General features: G+C 41.0%; 1 protein-coding gene across 1 annotated transcript in view; it reads left to right on the forward strand.

Annotated features, from left to right (window-relative positions):
- The first annotated feature begins 407 nt into the window (after positions 1 to 407).
- LOC111149213 (betacellulin) overlaps positions 408 to 19,699 on the forward strand; it is a 43,095-nt gene continuing 23,803 nt past the window's right edge. The window contains exon 1 of the mRNA XM_022506160.1: positions 408 to 471. Coding sequence (XP_022361868.1) covers positions 408 to 471 — 64 coding nt within the window. The remainder of the gene's footprint in view (positions 472 to 19,699) is intronic.

Genomic DNA, 19,699 nt, shown 5'->3' on the forward strand with positions numbered 1-19,699 from the left:
CCAAAGGGGAGGGAAGCGGAGAGTCAGGTGCGACCCGCAGGGGGAGCGGGTGAGCTGGCCCGAGGGCAGCTCGAGCACGTCCTTGAGTGTGGGTGTGGGTGTGGGGCAGCTTGGGTGGGAGCAGCGTGGAGGCTACCCCGACGGAGTCCCGCGCCTCGAGGCTGGGGTGTGTGCAGGAAGAGCGAGGATAAATAGGAGGCTCCCTCCGCCCGGGCTGCACTCCCGGAGCCGCCCGCGCCCCGGGTGTTGCCTGCCCAGGCCCGGGTGCCCGGCTGAGAAGTAGTTTCGTTTCCGGCTGGCCAGAGAGAGTAGTTTCCAGGCCCGCCCTCGGGCGCCCGCGGCCGGGGAAGGGGCGCAGGAGGAGGGGGACTCGTCCAGGGGCTGCCCGGCCCCGCGGCGTGGGGTTGATGGACCGGGCCGCCCCGGGCAGCGGCGCCGGCTCCCTGCCACTGCTCCTGGCCCTCGCCCTGGGTAAGTGGCGCGCCGGACGCCGGAGCCCCCGCAGGCCAGTCGGCGGCGGAGTGGCAGGGGGCGCGAACCTGCTCCGCGCGCACGTCTGGGCCCCCAGGGCGCGCTGGGGGCTGTCGGGGCCGAGGCGGAGCTCTCTGACCCCTGGGCGAGCGCGAGGTGCAGGTTTCGGCTCTTGGCACCTAGGGCTGCACCTGTTGGGGTTGCCCGAGGGCGCGCGCGGGCGGGAGGTGCCCGCGAGTGAGGGGGTGGCAGGGGAGCCCACCGACGGAGGAGGGGGCAGGGGAGCCTGGACCGAGAAGGACAGCTGGGGGGAGGCAGAAGGGAGGAAACCGGTGGCTGAAGATGGGCCCCGGGAGTGCCGAGGATGGTGGAGAGCAACTGGCGGGCGTGTGTGGGCCTTGGGTGTTCGAGAGATAGGGGGGCGACTCTTAGAGGGGCAGGAATGGATTAAGACCCCGGCCCTTGTGAGGACCGGGGGGAGGAGCCGGAGGAGAGTGGAAGACAACTCCTGCGACCTTAGTCCCGGGCTGCTGAGAGGGAAGGGGAAATGGCCTGTTTCGCGGAGCGCACTATCTAAGCAATGCGGAGATGTTTTACTTGGAACTTCTTCTTTCCTATTTTAGGATGACATGGGAGAGAGAAAACTTTCCTTCACTGAGAAAAAGTACACTTGGGCTGTTCGGTTTGGGAGCTCTGGGTGCGGTCCGGCCCGAGGGCGGAGTGGGGGGCTGGAGGAGCAGGACTCCTGGACCCGCTAGAGGCTGGCCTCGCTTCCTCAGGAGGCGGTGTTGGCAGAGCGCGGGACCGCAAGTGCCGGGGACAGTTCTTGCAGCTGGATGTGGGAAGGGACCAAGGAAGGCATGCAGGTGGGCACATCCTACTACATCAAGACATCCCTTCTACATCATGATCATTTTGAGGCAGGGAGGGGAAGGGAGAAGCAATATTTTGTAGTTTTAGCTGGGCTGAGGGTAGGGGCACCTGGGCTTGAGGGGTTGATGTGGGAGCAGGGGTGTCTCCACAGCTTTAAGTGTCTCCATGATATCACCTCTACCTTCAAGCCTGGGAACGACTGGATTTATCCCGTGGTGGGGAAAGAGGTGAAAACTTTGTGGACACTTTCATCTGGCTTTGGGCCTTGCAGTAGGAGAGGTGGCTAAAATGTGTCATGACCTTGGTTGGAAGCGGATCTGACTTAGGGCCATGGTTACAGAGAATGGACTGATTGAAGGAACCCAGCAGAGAAAGAAGTGAGTGACAACTAGTAGGGGCATCACATGGAGTCCGAAAAAGAGCCATAGGTAGAGAGCGTTAGGTCCAGAGACAGTGCTGATGCTCTGGGCTACATTGCTGGGAGGAATCAGCCATTTTCTTCCTCCACCTCGTCTGGATTTTCCAACAAAGTATTGATTGAAAATCTGCTCTAGTCAGCAAGATGTTAGAGCATATGAGAATAGGGCTGGGAAGAGGGCTCAAGAGATTCCTAGACATGAGGCCTGCCTGAAGGATGTTATGCTGAGGTTCCCCTGGGTGGCTCAGTTGGTTAAGCCTTTGCCTTTGGCTCAGGTCATGATCTCGGGGGACCTGAGGTGGAGCCCTGTGTCAGGATCCCTGCTCAGCGGGAAGTCTGCTTCTGCCTCTCCCCTCCAATCCTGCTCTCTCTCGCCCAAATGAATAAAATCTTTAAAAAAAAAAAAAGATGTTATTCTGAATTTAGGAATGCAAGACTAACCAATATGAAACAGTAAGAGCAACATTCATAAAACCAGACAGAGAAGGGTTAGCTCACCAGGGAGAATGGAGCAGCGGGAAAAGTTGCATGAAGGACATGAGTGGGTGCCTTGACGCTTGGGTAGGATTTGAAATAGGCAGGAGAGGCCAAAGGTACAGGGTGCAGTGTGGGGCGAGGGGATGGAGTTGGGGGCCAGAGGACCTGATTGTCTCAGATATAATCCACGGACTAAGAATAATTAAGGCCTAGATAAGGGTACTGTGGCAGCAGAAATGTTGTGATAGAAGTGATGATTCCAGGTTGATAGATATCCTTTCCCCTTTACTATCACGTAATGCTTTATGTTTTTCTCAAACCTTGTCACAAGACAGAAAGGAAAAGACAAAACAAAACTCCAACCCAGTTCCGTGGCACACTCAGGGTAACCTGATTGGGCAACTGCCCTGTTGAATGTTTGGCTTAGGGAACTGAATTCAGTCTCCAGATCTCCTAAGAGCCCCACTGCAGGCAAAATCCCGAAGGATGTAATCTGCTGGCATCAGTGGTCCCATAAAGTGGTTCTATTTCTCTCACACGCACTTGACTTTTCAGTCTCATTCCTAAGTTAAATCACATGTTAAATGTTAGTTACTTTTTGAAGAAAATGTGAGCAATGTACTGTGTGATGCACTAATGTGTGCGTGTGTGTGTGTTTGTGTGTGTGACGGGGGAGGGGTTCAGTGGGAGAGGGGAGTGCCTGGAGATCAGGCATGGAGCAGACATGAGACCTGGTTCCAGCTCTGCCATTCTGTGACCGAGATGTCCAATTTCTGAACATTGTTTCTGTCATTTGTAAAATGAAGGAGCTGCTTCAGATGAGCCCAAGGCCCTCAGCAACTTGACGTTGTACTCATCTTTAACTAACATTTCCACTGGGAAGTTCAACAGAAATTTTTGAGCACTATGTAACTTTCATTTACTTTGTAATGGGATCTTTGTTTCATGCAGAATTTATCATAATAGAGAGAACCATGGATGCTTATTTCTTTGAGAAAAATGATAACGACGCAATAATTTTTGGGCCCCTGGGTGGCTCAACTGGTTAGGCATTCAACTCTGATTTGAGCTCAGGTCATGATCTGACTGCTGTGAGATCTAGCCCAGCTTCCTGTTCCAGGCTCAGCAGGGAATCTGCTTGAGATTTTCTCTCCCTCACTCTCTGCCCCTCTCCCAGGTCCTGCACACTTGCCTGTTCTCTCTCTCTTTCTCTCTTTAGGGGTGCCTGGGTGGCTCAGTCAGCTAAGCATCTGCCTTCGGCTCAGGTCGTGATCCTGGGGTCCTGGATCCAGCCCAGCATCAGGTTCTCTGCTCAGCAGGGAGTCTGCTTCTCCCTCTGCTTCTGCTTCTACCCTCTGCTCCTGCTCTCTCTAATGAATAAATAAAATCTTAAACAAATAAGCAAATAAATCTCTAAAAAAGGCAATAACTTTGCTTAAAGTATCTTTTTTTTTTCTATCTCAAAGAAATCAGATTATCTTTTTTGATTCTGTATTAAATTTCTCCCTCTCACCCAGTGGCAGTATAAAACTAAAATGGAAATCATAACCAGTGAAAAAGGTAAAAAAGTGCTACCTTTTAAAAAATGAGTGAGTTTTAAGACTAAAAATATATTCCCCTCCTCATTAAAATTGAAAACATTAATATTTGCGGGTCGGTTTAAGTTCTGCCTGAGAATATGAGTGTAATCATACTACGGATCTAGCTTCCAAGTCACCAAGCAGGTGGGTGACAGCAAGTAAAATTCCCATTGTACAAATGAAGTAAATGAAACCCCAAAAGCTGAACGATTTTAGGCTTTGCCTCTCCAGTTATACTTCTGGCTTAGAAGAACATTAGGAGTGTTTTTTCCCTCTTCAAAATCCCAGGTTTTGCACTTAAGCAGCTGCTACAAATTGATTTTTGCTTTTTCTCCATTCTCAGTTGTTGTGTGGAAATTCCCAAATAATCCTGGAAGATCCCACCGCTTGCAAGCATGCCTTGTTACACCCAGCTGAAGGTGCCCCTGCGAATGCTTTGGTCTGCCCATGTCTGTGCTGAAGTCAAAGGCCCTGAGGACAGACAGTCCCCATGTCTGTCCCTGGGTCTCTGCAGACACTGCTTACCCTAGTGCCTGGGTGCCCGTGAGTCCTCAGAGAGCCCAGTGCAAGAACCTCATCTTGTTTTTTTCCACCCTTTTATTGTAGTTGGCTCATGCTGGGACACAGACATGAATGTCATGAGGAGGACAGTCGGGGGGACAGTCAGAAGGACAGGCAACACGCTCTACTTTTAATCAGCTCTATGAACAATGGACCATACTTGTAAACTCTCCATTAGGATTAGCAACTTCCAGGAGGAAGGGTCCAGGCTGCATGCATTTAAGCCTAAACCACGATCTTGAAACCCTTCCAAAATTACCATGACGGATCCCTGGATCCACAAAGAATCTGTGGGTGGTTGGGGGAGCAGTCGGGGTCAGGAGGGCACCAAAGTAAAATGTAAGAAGAAAGCAATCTGATTAAAATGGGTATGCTTTGTAATGCTATTATTAGCTAGTCTTCCCAGACATATTTTTATCTTAAGGAAGGAAATTTGGTAGCTTAAATGAATCTCTAATTGTTAAATTTAAAGAAATGAGAGGGTTTTTTTTTTTTTTTTAATGGTTGGAGAGGGTGTATTTAATCTTAATTCAGATCACTTAGGCAATAACCTACTTTAGGGATGCCTGGGTGGCTCAGTTGGTTAAGCAGCTGCCTTCGGCTCAGGTCATGATCCCAGCGTCCTGGGATCGAGTCCCACATCGGGCTCCTTGCTCAGCAGAGAGCCTGCTTCTCCCTCTGCCTCTGCCTCCCATTCTGTCTGCCTGTGCTTGCTCTCTCTCCCTCTCTCTCTCTCTCTGACAAATAAATAAAATCTTAAAAAAAAAAATAACCTACTTTAATTATCAGTGAGGTAAATTCCAATAGCCACGGGGTACTTTTCTTCATTCTTTACTTTTTTTTGAGGATATGTAGTATATTATTTACTTGACTGGGAGAGTAAAGGCATGGATTCCAAAATGGTGATGAAAAGTGTAACCAAACTATAGCAATGTTTGTGTTCAGCCTTTTTTCAGTTTAAAAGTGCCTGAGTTGATAGTAGAACAGGATGAGTTATTAATTTAATATTTCCCTCACTGCAAAGCCTTGGATTTATTCATTCATTTAGCCTTATTTAGTTTTTTGGCTGGGGGATGCACAAAGAGTGCCTGGCATATAGTAGGACCTCAAAAGCTATTAGTTAATTGACTGAATGAATGTAAATTTTTGACAGTATCCAGTCATTAAAAAAACAGCAGATTGGGTAAATAAAACAGTTCTGTTTCTTGCTGGCAAAACATGGACACAATTTAGATATGTAGAGAGATCTGCTTCTTCATCTTTTTTCACTTGGGACTTGCTTCCAGTAATGTTAGAGATCCTTTCATCAAAGGACTTTCGTTTTGCAAGTAGTAAGTTTACTTCTGTTTCTTATGTTCTGTATGGGGGATTCGGAGTGCTCCTTGTCTCTCAGTGTTTGCTTCAAGAGCACATCTCATCAGTCAGAATAGGGGCTTTAAAATAAATGTTTAATGGGTGCAGGAAGGGCATTCTCCAACAGGTCATTAAAAAATGACCTTTGAATTCTGTAAAGTGTGAGGTAATTTGCTGACTTGTTTGGTTATAAGTTTTCTCTCTCTTTGTTTTTTTAGCCATTCTTCTTTCTTTTTTAAAATTTAAATGCAATTAATTAACATGTAAATGTATTATTAGTTTCAGAGATAGATGCCAGTGATTCATCAGTCTTATATAATACTCAGTGCTCATTACATCACATGCTCTCCTTAATGATGATTATAACTTTTTCTAATACACACGTTTCATTAGCTGGGAGTAACCAAGTTGCTTTGTTCATGGTTTCTATTCAGTATTAAATGGAATCAAACCTATGGTGGATCCTGTAGAAGTTGAGACAGGTTGCCTGTCAAGGCTGACTGCAGTCTCACATGTTAATGTTGAGGAATCCCTAACTAATCTAACATTATATGTAAATATTTCATAGTCATCGATGGTCTGGGTTTCTTGATGGTTAGACTGAAGCACGTGATGCACAGACCCATGTCCCCCTGCCCTGCGGTGAGTCACATAGTCCAGGTCTTTCCACAACAGGGGAGGACAGCTTCCTTCTGCCTCTTACTCCGGGAAGCCTAGTACGACGACCAAGAAATTGTCATCATTCATCAGGGCTGAATGAGGCACTTGTAGGAGATGGAGACTTGACTTTCGCATGACCACCTCCCCCCGGGATGTCATTCTGAGTTTCCGAAACTTGACTGGTCCCATCTCCTGGGGTGACTGACACAAGATATTGCTGATGACACAAGCAGATGCCTGCTTGACCTTTCCTATGGAATCTCAGCATAACCTTTACATTTGGGGGACCTTTACTGTTGAAAAAAGCATTTTCATATCATCATTTCATTGATCTTTACACCCCAACTCATAAGAGAGCAGTTCTGTCGTATGCATGCCAGGCACTGTTCTAAGAACCTGATGACTCACTGTAGCCATATAACACTATCTATAGAACACACAGGTTACACATTATTATCATTCCCACTTATATAGGAGGATATGAAACACAAAGGCATTAAATAACTTGTCTAAGGTTCTGGCTTTATGAGCATGAGCTCTGAAGATGAGGCCATAAAGCCTCAAACATAGTAGATAAATACTTGTTGAATGAAGTAGACAAGAGGAGACGGGTCACTGACGTGCAGTGCAATGACATATCATGGCACTGAAGAGTGACCCACTTCTTCTGACTTATTGAAAAAGCACTGAAGTTCATCCTAGCTATTCCTACCAGCTTTGCTTTCCCTGATGCTGACCTATATATCTGTGGCATCCCCAGCTCTGCATATGCCTCAGGTTCTTGGATTCCCGGCTCTTCATCCCAGCCAGGAAACCTGCTTTCTTATATCCTAGTCACAGGCTATCCCAACCAATAGTGAACAGTTGGTGGGATGATGTTCCTGACTGACGATGGCCAAACAGCATATCCTTAGGCGGTATGATGCTGTGGTCAAGAGTGTAGACTCTGAGCTAGGCTATGTCTATTCATGACCCTCTTGGTGCTGTGACTTACTAACTCCTTGATCGTGGGCAAATCTCTTAAACCCCTTTGGCCTCAGTCTCTTCATCTATAAAAGCCCATAGAAATAGAACCAAGGCTATTGTATGGACTAGATTAGTTACAGCACAAAGCACTTAAAATGTTCCTGGAACATGGTAAGTTCTGGATAAACATGAGCTATTATAATAGATAGCAGGAAAGTACAGAAGAAATCACTAATTATAATCAGCATATTTTTAAAACTGTGGATATTTTGATTCTGGGTACTTTCTTAATATAACCAGGGTCTATCAATTGATAGAAAAACTTTCTCTTGCCTTTATTTCTCAAATTCCTGCTCCCACTAGTTGTGAAAGAGGAAATAGATACAAATTCTCAAAAGAGTTCTATTTGACTGGTTTTGTTAGACAGGAACAAATGTAAAAAATAATTCTGCAAAAGCAAAATGCATATCTGCTTTCTAAAAATGTCTCTATAGATTCTTCCTCATCTGCCAATTTTGATCCTAGTTTTATGCAGTGAAAAGCTCTATAGCATTTGCTTGGCATTGACACTCAAGACCAACATCTTAAGGTTGGACCAGACACAAAAGTCTCTGCACTAGCAGAGAAAAATAAAATATTTAGGAGATAATTTTAATGTTTCAGGCAATCTCGTCAAAATGGGATTATCTCATTTATTTGAGTTAAATAAATAATTATTTTAATTAAAAAGAAATAAATCTGTCACTGTGGAAAAATGAATGATGACACACTCTCAAAATTTGTTTCTAAAAATCAGAAAAATGGAAAAATAAACAGAAATTGTTTCTTATGACAAAATAGTTTTTTTTTCAGATTATAAAGAGTAGAGAGCCATGCATAAAGGTTGTTGTTTCATAATATTGTTCTGTAGCATCAAGAAAGTTATTTAATCTCCTCGTGCTGCATCGTCTCATCTAGAGAATGGTATAAATGATAATAATGCCTATCTTTGGTGACACAGGATTGTTCTGAGGACAAAATGAGATAATTCAGGAAAAGATTTTAGCAGAATAATTGGCTAATAAATGTTCAATATATTATTAATATTCTCACCTTTGTAACTATGTAGATAATTAAAATTATTTCATAGGTATTGACTAAAATGGAGAAACAGAATGATTGCATTCCTTACACCAGTTGGAGTGTTGGTGTTTTTGTGCTTTGAGCAAAGGAAATTGCTGTAATATTCACCACTGGAAGCAAAGGGAAAAAGGCAGGAATTTGCTCCCTCATAACCATGCTTTCAATAATGCCTTTAACTGCTTCGTTAGAATATAAGTTCCATGATGGCAGAGATTTTTGTCTGATTTATTTACAGCTGTATTCCCAGGGCCTAGAACAGTGCTCCTACATGATAAGTGCTCACTAAATATTTGTCCAATAAATGAATCTGAGTGCACGTAGCATAGGCGTCCTCCTAGACCAGTAGCTTCTCATAGTCAGTCACAAGGATTATGATGTAGACTTTGCATACAGGCACACACACACACTAGCTTCCATAATCAAGTCAAAGAACCCTCGTGTTTCCCAATAACTCTTTATATTCCATCTTTAATGTCTGAATTTGCAAAAAATGACTTATTTTAGGCAGTTCTTCACTTAGATGGTAGCTACACCTGGTTTTACTGAGTAGGTTGACTTGGTAGAATGAGATTTGTTCATGAAATTTAGGTATTGACCGCCACCACCAGCAAACCATGAACTTATCCAAACACAGGACTCCTTCACCCAAGGTATAGTGTTGGGGGTGGGCTGTTGGTAAGTAGTCTTTATTTCTAAAACATGTAATAATAAGGAAGACATATCTAAAATTGTTTGCTATTTTAAAGTTCATCTAATACTATTATAAAGTGTGTCTAATACTGTGTTTAGCATTAAGGAGAATTGTCTAAGTATGTCATTGTCTTTCCAAAAAGAATTTGCATTATATTGGACATAATGTTTATCAGAAATGAAACATTGTATAGTAGTTGAATACCTAACAGTTTAAATTACATAGTAAAAACTAAATATGACCTCAGAAGGAGAAGTTATGGGCTGGAGTGATTGGGGAAAAAAATCATCAGGGAAATAGGGACTTGAGTTAGTTTTTCTAACTAACAATGGAGAAAACAATGGGAGAAAGATTAGAAGGTGAACAAGTTAATAATGACCTTTCCTTTGTGTGTGTGGCAGAGAGTGAGCAGACCGACATGCCTAGAACAAAGAGTTAATTTTGTGTGGTATTGAGGGGAATATTTACTGGGTCAGGACCTGGTTTCCAGAATGAGAACATTAGTCAGGATCCTGAATTCTTGATGCAATGCCATCTTCTCAGGATTTCCTAGGAATTAGAGCCAGGACATTTTCTAATTTAGATAAATCCATGCATTTAGTTATAGATAAAGACTTTACTTTAAAATGTTATATTGTCTTCTACCTGTGGAGTTGTTCAATTACTGGGGAAATATCCAGATTCCATTTTACTGCATGCCCTGTAGCGTGGTGAAGAGCTGGCCTCATCTTGGCTTAGGGGTGACCTTGCTTAAGGCTGACCCCAGTGGTTTGCTTCATGGCTTCTAACCATATGCTGCTAGGCTTCCCAAGGCTGGGGATGGCTCATAATCACGAGGTAGCTCCAGGCCCATTTAGGGTACCAATTACATTTGGAGAAAGAGACTAATCCAAGAGGACCAATTCAAGAGAATTAACTCCTGACCACAGAGAAAAACAGAAGGGAACAAATTTAATGAGCTTTATTCTTCTCAGTGACTCCCCCTTTTTTCCCACCAGCCCCTTCCAATGACAGCTCCATTCGTTAACCTTGAAGACATCATTTTATCCCTAACTCATGTCAGAAGGCCTCCTTCTTGGGAGTGTAATAATAATGGATAATGGGTAGCTATTGTAGTATTTTCAATAGGGGACGAATACAGGGAATGCAGTGGCTTGTTTTGTTTTGTTTTGTTTTCTTTAGAGAGAGCAAGGGGTGGGAGAATGGAAGCAGAGAGGAAGGAGAGAAAATCTTAAGCAGGCTCCATACCCAGCACAGAACCTGACAGGGGGCAGCATCTCACAACCCTGAGATCATGACATGAGCCAAAATCAAGAGTCCGACACTTAACTGACTGAGCCATCCTGGTGCCCCAAGGAAAGCAGCGGTTTTTAAGATGGGTTTTTATGTGCAGATGAGGACAGACAAACGAGAGCAAGTAAAAAGAAAGCTGCTGTTCTAGGCTAGGAAGTAGCCTAGAAGGTCTGGACCAGGGCATAAAGAGATAAGAAAAAAATCCAATAAATGCTTCTAAGTGAGATTTTTTTTGGGATCTAAAAACAAGTCATGTGTAGGTAAGAAAGGGGAAAGAGGAATTAAAGCTGTCTCCAAGACTGTTAACCTGAAAGAGAAAAAGAAATTTATGGTGCCGTATGTAAAAGAAAGCTGCTTTTTCTTTTCTTTTGGCTGGAATATAAAATGCTTTTGAGATATCCAAATGTCTTTTGAACATTTGGAAATATGGAGGTTGACTTCAACTAGGACAGTGGACCCCAAATCTGATTGCTCTCCTAAGAAATGTAAAAAGTGAAAAAATATATATATATGTTTATAAAAAAATAAAATTAAAAAAAAAAAGAAATGTAAAAAGTACAAATTATCAGGCCTCTCCCCAGACCTACTAAAGTCTGGTTGAGATGTCCCCATCAATCTAAATTTTTAAAGGCCTTCCAAGAGAAAAAAACAATTTTCCTTTCAGAGTAATTGCAAATAATATATGTTGATATTCCTCCATATAGGAGATCCTTTTGGGTGTAGGCTGGTTTCCAAAGGAAAAAGAAAATGGTAACTTTACAGTTTAAAAATCTGGCACACACTACCTTAACTAAGTGGCCAAGGTCAAAGTCACCAATGACGTCATGTAGATGTCATGCATCCCCCCTGTAGTGTGATGAGGGGAACACTTCCCTTCTGTAGAGTTTGCTCCTAAAACCCATAAACCCAGTCCAAACATTATAAAAATATCAGACAAACCCAAAATTGAAGGACATTCTATAAGACACCTGACCAGTACACTTCAAATTTGTCAATGATATCATTAAAAAAACAAACAACAACAACAACAACAACAACAAAAAAAACGCCAACACAGAAAGACTGAGAACCCATCACAGACCAGAGGAGACTAGAAATCCTGACCCAGAGAAAGCACTTTAATGGAAATTTGTGGAGTTAGAATAAAGTCTTGAGTTTAAGTCAACAGTAATTTCAATATTGGTTCTTTGTTTTGATAACTGTGCCACGGTAATGTAAAATGGTGACATTAGAGGAAAGAAAAGAGGGTGAGGAGGGTACAGGAATGCTCTGTATTTTGCAGCTGTTCTATAAATCTAAAATTATCACAAAATAAAAAGTTTAGTACAAAAAAAGCCCTACAGGAGGTCCTAATGGTTAGTCTGTTTGGACAATCACCTGGTTAGAAAATAGTGCTGAAAATAGAAAGTAGTCATTTAGCTGATTGTAATTTCAGAATCTACCACAGTGCCTAGTGATAAATTCTAAGTAAATATTTATTTAAATGCTCAGACCATGGGTGTTTTGTGACATAGAATGGCATTATGGAAAAGAATACAAAGGCAAAATCATAGGGATAGATAGTAGAACGGTGGTTGCCAGGGGGTGGGAGAGGAGGGAATGGGGAGTTACTGTTTAGTGGGTATAGCATTTCAGTTTTTTAAGATGAAAAGTTCTAGAGCTGGATGGCGGTGATGATTGTACAATGGTATGAATGTGCTTAATACTACTGAACGGAGCATTTAAAGATGGTGAAGATAGGAAATTTTGTGTCATGAGTGTTTAACCACAATAAAAACATTTGAAAAAAAAAAAAAAAGAAATCTGAGAGTAGAGTATTGGTGGCACCCAAGTATGCGGTGTGGGAGTTGGAAAGAGAGCTGGAAGAGTTGAGTAAAGAGGGAAGGACGAGTCAGGAAGCTGAGAATGGGGGTGGATTTTAGATGGAAGATTTGGGAAGGGCAACCATATCAAATACTGCTGAAGGAGGGGGCTGAGGCTCAGGAAGAGGCCATTGGTAGGTGAATTACATGGAAATCAATGGTGTTCTTAAAAAGCCAGTGATAAGACATTGGTGGTAACTGAAGAAGACGCGCACACACACACACACACACACACGCGCGACTGAGAGGATAGAAGTTGGAGTGGTGGGTAGAAAAGAGAAAATTTTGGTTTATAAGAGTCAACTTCAAATCATTGAAAACTCTTTTTGTCTCAAAATAGGTTTCCTCTGTGTAGTTCAGAGGGCACAACTTGGATTAATGAACTAAAATTCCAGGAAGGCCACTCTCACCTTAATTTTCTCCCAGGTGGAACTTTGAAAAAAATGGGATCAGCGGCTTGGGATGTAGTGAGCTTTCCATGCCTGGACAAGTTTATGGTCAGGTGGCACTTATGGAAGTTGTGTAAGGTGATTCTTGAGTTAGATAGGAGGTGTGCCAAATGACCATCAAGGGTTTTTGAGTCTCTACAAACACAGCATGATGTTACTGCCATTTGGGAATGCTTTGGAGTTTGGAAGAACAGGGTTTCAAAATAAGCCACTGTCAACTGACTTCTCTGGAAAGAAAATAGGCAGGACACTTGAGAACTTGTCAACCAATGGTAAAGAATTTTGAAAAGTAATTTGAGGTTTTTCCTTCTTAAACTGTATTCAGTGACCTTGTCTTCTCATGAATGAGATATCAAGGTTAACATCACCAATGATGTCATGTGGATATTACATATTCCTCACATGATGTGATAAGAGGATATCTTGGGATTTAGTACTAATCCCATGCCCCCGGCTCAGGTTTGACCTTTTATTTTACCATTTATTAGGATAATAACTTATCAGTGAGGATTCAATTACAAATTGGAAAAAACCCTGGCATAACTATAATTGATAAATGATATTGACAAAGGCTTCAAATGTGATTTTTGGTTATTTCAGGAGACATATTTTCAACATTGCCATCTTTTGATAGAAAGCTTCTATGAGAAAATTCTCTGATCACTTTTAGATACATGACAATTGTCCTGAAATGGAGGGCAAGAAGAGTGACTGAATATATGATTTAGATGCGAGACGAAACTACACCCAAGAATAAGCTACACTTCCCGTTTGCCTTTGCAGGAGCCTGACAAAGGAAATGCATCCTGTTCTCTCTTAGTGATTTCTACCCAACAGTATTCACCACTGTTAAATACTTCTTAAGTGGTTTTCTAGACTAGTCAGATTCTTTACTGGGAATCTGTCTTTCGGATGTGGCAAACAGACACTTCAGAGCTTCAGCTGGAAATATGTGGTGTGACCATGTCTCCATGTGTTTTACTTTCATAGGTCACACAGGAAAATCAATTGAATCATTTCACAGTCACACCAGACACTTCAAGAAGGCTCTTGTTCTTAATACCCTGCATAATTCTTCACTGCAGCTGGGCAGCTTGACTCAGTATCTTCAAAACACATTAGGCTCATTTCTGTGTCAACGCCTTTGACCCAGTTTTGTTCCCAACCTCTGTGAAACTTTTCCCTATGGTTTTTCCAGCTCAACACATTGCTTCTTTTTGGGATTCCAATAGTCTCCATTTTCTATATACCTGACATTTAAAATATACTACCTTGTCTATCTTTCTTTCTTTCTTTCTTTTTCTATCTTTCTCCCCTTCCTTCCTTCCTTCCTTCCTTCCTTCCTTCCTTCCTTCCTTCCTTCCTTCCCTCCTTCCCTCCTTCCCTCCTTTCCTCTCTCTCTCTCTCTCTTTCTTTCTTTCTACTTCTGCTCTCTGCAAATCATTTTGTTGATAAAGATAATAATGGATTAATGTTAAGTTGGATTGGCTTTCCCTAGCTCATTTTAAGAGCCTAAATTCTGGGGCTTTTTCAGGTTGGGTAAGCATCTACTCTTAAATTCTATGTTCTTTCCCTTACCATTATTAAAGTTTGATGACTGTTACCTCATGGGTCAGAGACTGTGTTATCACTAAATCCAGAGGCCAACTCCACATTCTCTCCTCATTTTGCAATCGGATAATCCTCCCTGATAACAAATTGTTCTTTTGGTTGGTGCCTTTCTCCTCCTGTCTATGAACTGTTATGGAAATTCAGTGAGCCCAGAGCTTTTCATTTAAAGTATTGTAATGTCTGACTGTCTGGAATGGTCTTATCATAAAGGAATGGGAATCAGAAAATCAAGTTTTGACAACTGATGATTTCTAAGAAACTAGCTCTAGGTTATTATGGGATTCCCATTCAATTTAGTCATTGTTGTTACAGATTTAATAATGGTCATGGTGAGAAAAAAAAGAGGTTAATTTATTGGCAAAGACATTATTGTAGTGTTGACAATTTTCAGATACGTGAAGTAGTTTATGTATGACAGGTGGTTAAATTACTTATCTCTCTGGGCTTTAAAAATTTAAGATTGTGGAGTACTTTTTTTTTTAAGATTTTTTTTTATTTGTCAGAGAAAGAGAGACAGAGGGTACAAGCAGGCAGAGTGGCAGGCAGAGGCAGAGAGAGAAGCAGGCACCCCGCTGAGCAAGGACCACCCCCGCCCCCATGCGGGAGGATCCCAGGACCCTGGGATCATGACCTGAGCCAAAGGCAGAGGCTTTAACCCACTGAGCCACCCAGGTGCCCCCCTGGAGTACTTTTATAAGTTAAAAAAGTGTTATCCATCATTCTTAGCTTTTCTTAAACACCAAGATACTGTTTCTACCTTTTGGGATAAAATTTTACATGTGGAGAGGAAAGAGTTCATATGTTACTTTCCTGATTTTGAATGAACATAAACTATGAAGACCCCCTCATTTTTTTCTGTCCTGTCTCTACTTCTTTTCTTAGTCCTGAAAATCCAGAAGTCTATCTTTGAGTTTGATAATATGGGCAGTTTTTCAGGTGATATGATTTGAGAGACCTTTGAAGAGTCCCTCCTTCTCTTAGAACATGAAATGTCCTGATGCCTCAAATGCTCCTTGGACCAGGGCACAAACAATATACTCCTCTGAGGAGCCCTTTGACTATTTCCTTTGTCTCTGCCCAGCTCCCTACCTGTAGTGAGTTATCCCTTGTTTTGGACGTGGAAAACACCATGACCAGGGCACGAGTTTTGGCCTCTCATTCAGCAAAGGGCCAGAGGCTGAGGCAATTAGCACCCCTTACTTGGAATTTTGTCTAGGAAATGGGTGATGAAAGTGATTGCGGCAGACGTATTTCTCCTTCACTCTTTCTTCCATGAACTACTTTAAGATGAAGGTTTTTTTTGTTTTTTAAAATGCTTTGTATAGCTTCTGTATGAGTGGATATGTGGTTCAAGCAAAATTTGGTGTCTCTTTGTGGCATACTTTGGAGTTGCATCTGTGTGATGGGTACACACATTGCATTGCTTTGCCTTCTTCTTTGCTTCATTTCTTTTTTTTTTTTTTCCCCTCATTCTTGTGACTCCAGAGCTTGGACCTCCAAATACAGTGATAATCCCTTCATATATATCTCAGGTTCTGCTTTCTAGAAGACCCAGGTTGAAGCACTTGAGTTTAGAGTATTTGAGTTACTCAATTTCTCTCCTTGCACATCTGCTTTGAAAGCAAACGCATTTGGAAAGGAAATTATATTTAAAAGTTATCTTCTATTTGGGGGAATGTCAAGGAAGTACAAAGATACCGGTTTATAGGAAGGTAAAGCAGCAATGAAAAAAGATGGAAAAGGAGTTAACAAGAATAGATGGAAGAGAATGCTAATGTCAGACTTCACCTCTTTTAGTTTTTGTCTCAATCACAAGCCCACAATGATAAACATCATTCCAATCCCCAATATTTTTTTCAACTGCATGTTTTTTCTTCTTTTCTTTCTTTCTTTCTTTTTTTTCTTTTTCTTTTCTTTTCTTTTCTTTTCTTTTTTTTTTTTTTTTGAGAGAGAGTACGAGGGAGAGAGAGAGTGAACACGAGCAGTGGGGGAGGGTCAGAAGGCACCCAAAAGAATCTTAAGCACCCTCTGAGCTGACTGGAGGCTTGATCTCATGACCCTGAGGTGACAACCTGAGCTGAAATCAAGAGCCAGATACTTAACTGACCGAACCACCCAGGAGCTCCTCCAACTGCATGTTAGATGTAATCTCTTTTCAGACTTAGAAAATGCTCTCTGTATAGTATGTATACTCAGGGTTCTGTTTCTCTTCTTGACAATGGAGATACAATGAAAAAAATCCCCCAGATCCTTATAGTTTTTATACTCTGAATGTTGATTAAAATTTTTAAAACTTTATTAACTTTATTTTTCTAAAATTAGAGCTATAATTCACAATCCCCTTGGTTGTCAGACAGCACCATCCAAGATCTGACTTGGTCTACTGTGTTTGTATCACTGAATCACTTAACCAACCCACTGAATCAGTAGCCCTGGCAGACATACTCAGTATGCTGAGTCATTGGCAGAACTGTCCTGAGAATACAAAGAACCATACAAGATGCCATATTTCTCTTCCATCAGCTGAGGTGCATTCACTTCCAATGTCTTTTAAAAACTCTGGAGAGAAACAACCTATAGAAAGGCCAACATGTTGTTTTGCCTCACTAAGTACATACATAGAAGCACACTGTAGGAATGTGGTATGTATATGTATACGTATATGTATACATATTTATCTTTCATATTTTGTTTCATAGCCATATTTTACACATGGATCAAATCACAGCATAAATGTAGAAATTTGTCAATATCCACTTAGGGGAATGATAATCTACTGTTTTACCAGAGGAATTAGAATCCTTTTTTACTTCAGCTCTTTCACAGCTGCTATTGGGTTGAGGACCTATCCTGTGCCAGGCATTACCAAGGTTAATAATTCATACCTTATTTTTTCTCTTTTTTAAAGCACATAGCTAGATCTACCATGTTGCTTACTCACTATTGTCCTCAGTTTACAGATGGGGACCCTGCAGTTCAATGTTGAGTCACTTAATCATAATCGCAAAACTGGTGATTAGAAGGTACAACCAGGATTCAAATCTGGTGCCATTTGACTCCCAGTTTATCTTTTTTCCATTAATCTACACTGCTTTCTTCTATATAAACAGAATTTTAGGGATTTGACTATGAGATATTCTTCCAATTTCTGCTTATATTCATAGATTAATAAATTCTCTTTGATTTACAGTTGGATTTTCTAATGGGGCATGGGGTGTGGTTCAAATCCTAAAATGAGATTGGTACAATTTCACAAGAAATCCCTGGATTTGGTAGATACAAATAGAAGCTAAGATATCGAAGATTCCTAAGTCATCAGAATATAGATGAATGGCTATTTTTTTTGATAATGTTATATTTATTTTTAAAATAAAAAATGCCCTTGGCTGTAAAAATGGAAAATTCAGCTCAGAAATGAGGCAAATACAACATACATAACTGTTTAAGTTGGTCACATTTGATCTTTTTAAATAGTTGACCCAGCTGGTGTACAACTTACCTCAGCATTTAGCAGTTAACTATGAGACAGTGGGTCATGCTCCTTGTCAGACTGGGTCTCTTTCAATGCTCATATTGTTCCCAATGACTTCATTCTCCATGATGACTGACAGGGATAATACTTTTAATAAATTCTGTAATTTTTAATTTGAACATCTCATAAATGGAACTTTACTCATGAAAGTAGAATTGGATTTCTTTTCATTTTTGTCTTTAGTTTTATGAGTACAGTAGATATTTAAAAACTAACACCAGAAATATAGACTTAATTTCTCATCACTTAGCAGACACAACTAATCTAACATTATTTTGTTTCATTTTGTTTTTATTGCTTTAAGCATCTTTCAGAAATTCTGCAGGTCACATGAAATAGGTTGAATGAAAGAATAAGAAAACAAAAAGATTATGAAATATTTTACTGATAGGTGAAACCTAATACAATTTTTAAAGGGAACTCTAAAAAGTCTAAAATCTTTTTTTTAAGTAAAAAACAAAAGTAAAGCAAAACAGAGCCACAATAAAAAAGAACAAATAATCCCATCATTATTGCTTCCCAGTAGCACAAGAGATATAAGAGTTTCCTTTTATTAAAAACAGACTGAAACCTCAGTATTCAATCAGACAGCCAAAAATGGCTGATGTGCTACGGGGCTGCATTACCAGAAATATAGTGCCTACAGTGTGGGGGATGAGAGCCCCATTCTATTCCGTCTTTGCCAGAACCCTGTGAAATGACACGTTGGTTTGACCTTACATTTAGGGGACCATGGCAAGGATTATGAGGGTCTTGATGATGACAGGTAAAATGTGGTTGAAGGAACCAGGATGCTTAACCTGAAGAAGAGGAATCCTTTCAGAAAACCTTGATATTTGGCTTCAAATAATGAAAATCTGTCATGGGAAAGAGAGATTAGACTTATTCCAGGAGATTCCAGTGAACAGAGTAAAGTTATGGGAAGGCAAAAAACCAGCTTAATGTAAAGCAGCACTTATAGAGCTTTAGAAGTAAAAGCTCAATAATCTTTTTGAATGAAATGGCTGCAATTGAAAGAATGGATGGAAGGGCTCACTGAAATGGAACGGCTTAGAGGAGAGAGAAGACTCTATGCTGAAATTAAAAGGCAGGGTTGAAGAACCTTTTTAGAGGGTGATTTCAGGAAGTTGAGAATTGGTTGGTAGCATATTTTAATTCCTCGAAGGTTTTTACTAATTCTGAAATTTAATAAAATTGTGACTCTTTTGAATGAAAATCTTATTGTTTTCCACGTCTAGGTACCATATTTTCTTTCATTTTCTCTAAAGTATAATCCATACATTCTCTGATAAAGATAATGATTTTAATAACATGTTCTTGAATAAATTATTTTACTATATTATTTCATTTGATTTTCATGAACCAGATTATGGAATGGGCAGGAAACTTGTGATTCTAAGTTTTCTTAAGGAAAAAGTTCAGGATAGATTGTTAATTAACTCAAGGTCACACAGTGAATTAATGACTGAGTTCGGTGATCTTGCCACAAGATAATGAACCTTTCCCAAAGAAATTTTTTAAGAAGTCAAAATTTAAGGCTTTGAGGCTGTTTAATTGATTTATAATAAAGCAACACATTCAAAATGAAAGCTATATTTTGGACAAAAAATATTAAAACAGGTTGGAGAGAATTGCAGTGGTTCTCAACCAGGTCAGTTTTCCTCTCAGGGATAATTAGCAACGGTGGGAGGTATTTTCGATTGTGACAATTCAGAAATAGGGGGAGAGGGGAGGGTAGGATGTTACAGCATCTGGAGGGTAAAAGCCAGGGCTACTCAGT

The sequence above is a fragment of the Enhydra lutris genome, unplaced genomic scaffold, assembly GCF_002288905.1.
Source record: "Enhydra lutris kenyoni isolate GAN:26980312 unplaced genomic scaffold, ASM228890v2 scaffoldscaffold21, whole genome shotgun sequence".
Taxonomy (NCBI): Eukaryota; Metazoa; Chordata; class Mammalia; order Carnivora; family Mustelidae; genus Enhydra; species Enhydra lutris.